This window comes from Alosa pseudoharengus, unplaced genomic scaffold (assembly GCF_046254945.1).
Source record: "Alosa pseudoharengus isolate Yale_2024_CS ecotype anadromous, Long Island Sound unplaced genomic scaffold, YU_APseudo_1.1 YU_APseudo_1.1_scf_22, whole genome shotgun sequence".
Lineage (NCBI taxonomy): Eukaryota > Metazoa > Chordata > Actinopteri > Clupeiformes > Clupeidae > Alosa > Alosa pseudoharengus.
The window spans coordinates 14,929,480-14,931,741 of record NW_027468680.1 but is presented as its reverse complement, the minus strand read 5'-3'; the positions used below and the strand labels follow the sequence as shown (position 1 = coordinate 14,931,741).

The following is a 2,262-nucleotide window of genomic DNA, read 5'->3' as shown; positions in this document are numbered from 1 at the left end:
CAAAGAAAGTATTTTAGTGTATGAATCTCTTGAACAATGTCTGTTAGATCTACATAAATAATTCCGTCTTCTGGGTAGAATTGGGAGGCGTGTATCCTTAAAATACACAAATCAGTTTTTTCCTCCCTGAGCTATCCTCCTCTGCCTCCGTATCCAACTCTCTCCAGCAGAGTGGACATTAAGGGGATGCAAGTACCAACGTGAGGTGTGTAATACAAACGTACACACAAGTCTGTCACTCTTTGACACCGTTTTAAAACTCAAAACAAGTTCGCAGTGGTACACACTGTCCGTTCTTACTTGTGTGCCAGTGCTGTCACCACGTCCTGCCGTAGAGCAGGGCTGAACAGGGCAAGGCCGCTCCGTACTCAGAGCTGGAGGAGTTGAGGTGCGACAGACTGGCCACCTGTGTCTGTAGGGACGGTGGGCTAGTGGAATGGTGTGTCAGGTCGGGGGATTGCCCAGCGCTTCCCACTTGCTGGTTCTGGAGTTGACCCATGCCCGTGGCATTATTGGACATGATCATGATGTTGCCACCTTGCTGGTGGTGAGTAGGCACAGTGGTGGTTGGTGTGTGCCCGCTGCCTTGACACGGTTTGCCGTCTTTTACCAACACTGGCACGGCCACCCGCCGGGGCGACTGCTGCTGTTGCTGACAGGAGCTGTCCTGCTGCATCTGTTGCTGGGACACCTTGTCCTTGGCTTGTCGCTTCATCTTATACCTGTGGTTTTGAAACCAGATTTTGACCTGCGTGGGCGTCAAATGGATCATGCTGGCCAGGTGCTCCCTTTCGGGGGCCGAGAGATATTTCTGCTGCTTAAAGCGCCGCTCCAGCTCGTAGACTTGGGCTTGGGAAAACAACACACGTCTCTTCCGCCGCGGGGTACTGGAGAGAGAGCCCATAGTCTTGCCCACATCTGCCAGCGAGCTAAGGCTGCCCATACTGCCCATGTTCATACCCGAAGACGAGCCCATGAACCGTGAGACTGAAAAAAGAGAGTCACGTTTTAACTGGTGATAATAGCAATCAATAGTCAATGTCTAATCATGAGGATGATGATAATAATAATAATAATAATAATAATAATAATAATAATAATAATAATAATAATAAAACACGTCATTCAATACAATATGTTATATTTCCGGGTGCGTTTTTTTCATGAAACCAGCAAAGGTCACAAGTTAAGAACTGGCAGATATGTCGTTTTCATTTTCAATCTGATAGCAGCTCTACGGGCAAAACACCGATTCATGTGCACATATAGACTTGACCTTAAATGATACATCTAGGCTAAAAGTTTTTTGTGACAAATTATTTCCTTGTCATTGTTTACTTTTCTCAAGTACAAACTGTCATTAGCATCAGTAGTAGGCTATGCTGCTAAAACATACATATCACTGTATTTTGTTTGTTTTGATTTATTCTGAAAGTAAGTGGAAAAGACATTATCATAATTCTGTAACCCGCTAGTGAGGAAACATAAAATAACTTACTGGTGGAGAAACGGGGGTCTGGATTGGCTCCATACCAGCTGGTGGCCGTTGTGCTGCCTCTCATGCCATCCTGGTATGGCGGAAGGTCGCTCATATTCCCGAGGTTTCCGTTACAGTAGCCCCCCATCGCCGTGTGCGAGAGTTGGGACACCCCCGCAGCGGTCATGTGGTAAGCTGCGGATACCGTTCCATTGTGACCCATGTGGTGCTGCTGCATAGTCGCCTGTGAGACTTGCGGCTGCCGGTACGACCCCAGAGGAGCCCCCAAATTGTTACTCTCCATACTTACTTTCTTGTAGCTCTCCTCAAGAGGACTCAAGATATCGGAAACGGAAAAAGGAGTCGTATGCTTGGGGCTCATCGACATTGTTCTGTGGCTAGAGAGAAATAAAGTAGAAGGCAGTCTACAAGCAATCTCTCCAGTAGTAGCTCTCTGCTCCCAAGTCCTCCGTGTGTGTTGTTTTTGCGTCGGCGAAGCTGGATGAACACGTTGGAGAGCGGCTGAAGTTGGCGTTAATTGGCTAGAGTGGGAGCTGGAGTCTGGCTTTCGTTTGTTTTAGCTGTGTGCCAGGTTTAAGGCGACCATTAGAGGCGGGGCATCGGCAGCTAGGACAATAATATAAGCCAGCTCTATCATCAAGACAACCGAGTATAATTTGTATTACGTGTTCAAAAAAATCTACCCCCGAAGACCCTCACCTACCTCCAAAATGGGGAATCCACCAACACTTAAGTACAATACCATAGCCTACTCATAGACAAAC

The 2,262-nt window shown here is 47.2% G+C and overlaps 1 protein-coding gene across 1 annotated transcript; it reads right to left on the bottom strand.

Annotated features, from left to right (window-relative positions):
- Window positions 1–316: 316 nt before the first annotated feature.
- Window positions 317–1,865, bottom strand: nkx2.1 (NK2 homeobox 1). Its single transcript, XM_076299902.1, has 2 exons — window positions 1,499–1,865; window positions 317–987 (listed from the first exon to the last, which is right to left on the bottom strand). The coding sequence occupies exons 1-2, from the start codon at window positions 1,863–1,865 to the stop codon at window positions 317–319; spliced, it is 1,038 nt and encodes a 345-aa protein (XP_076156017.1).
- Between the last annotated feature and the right edge of the window lie 397 nt (window positions 1,866–2,262).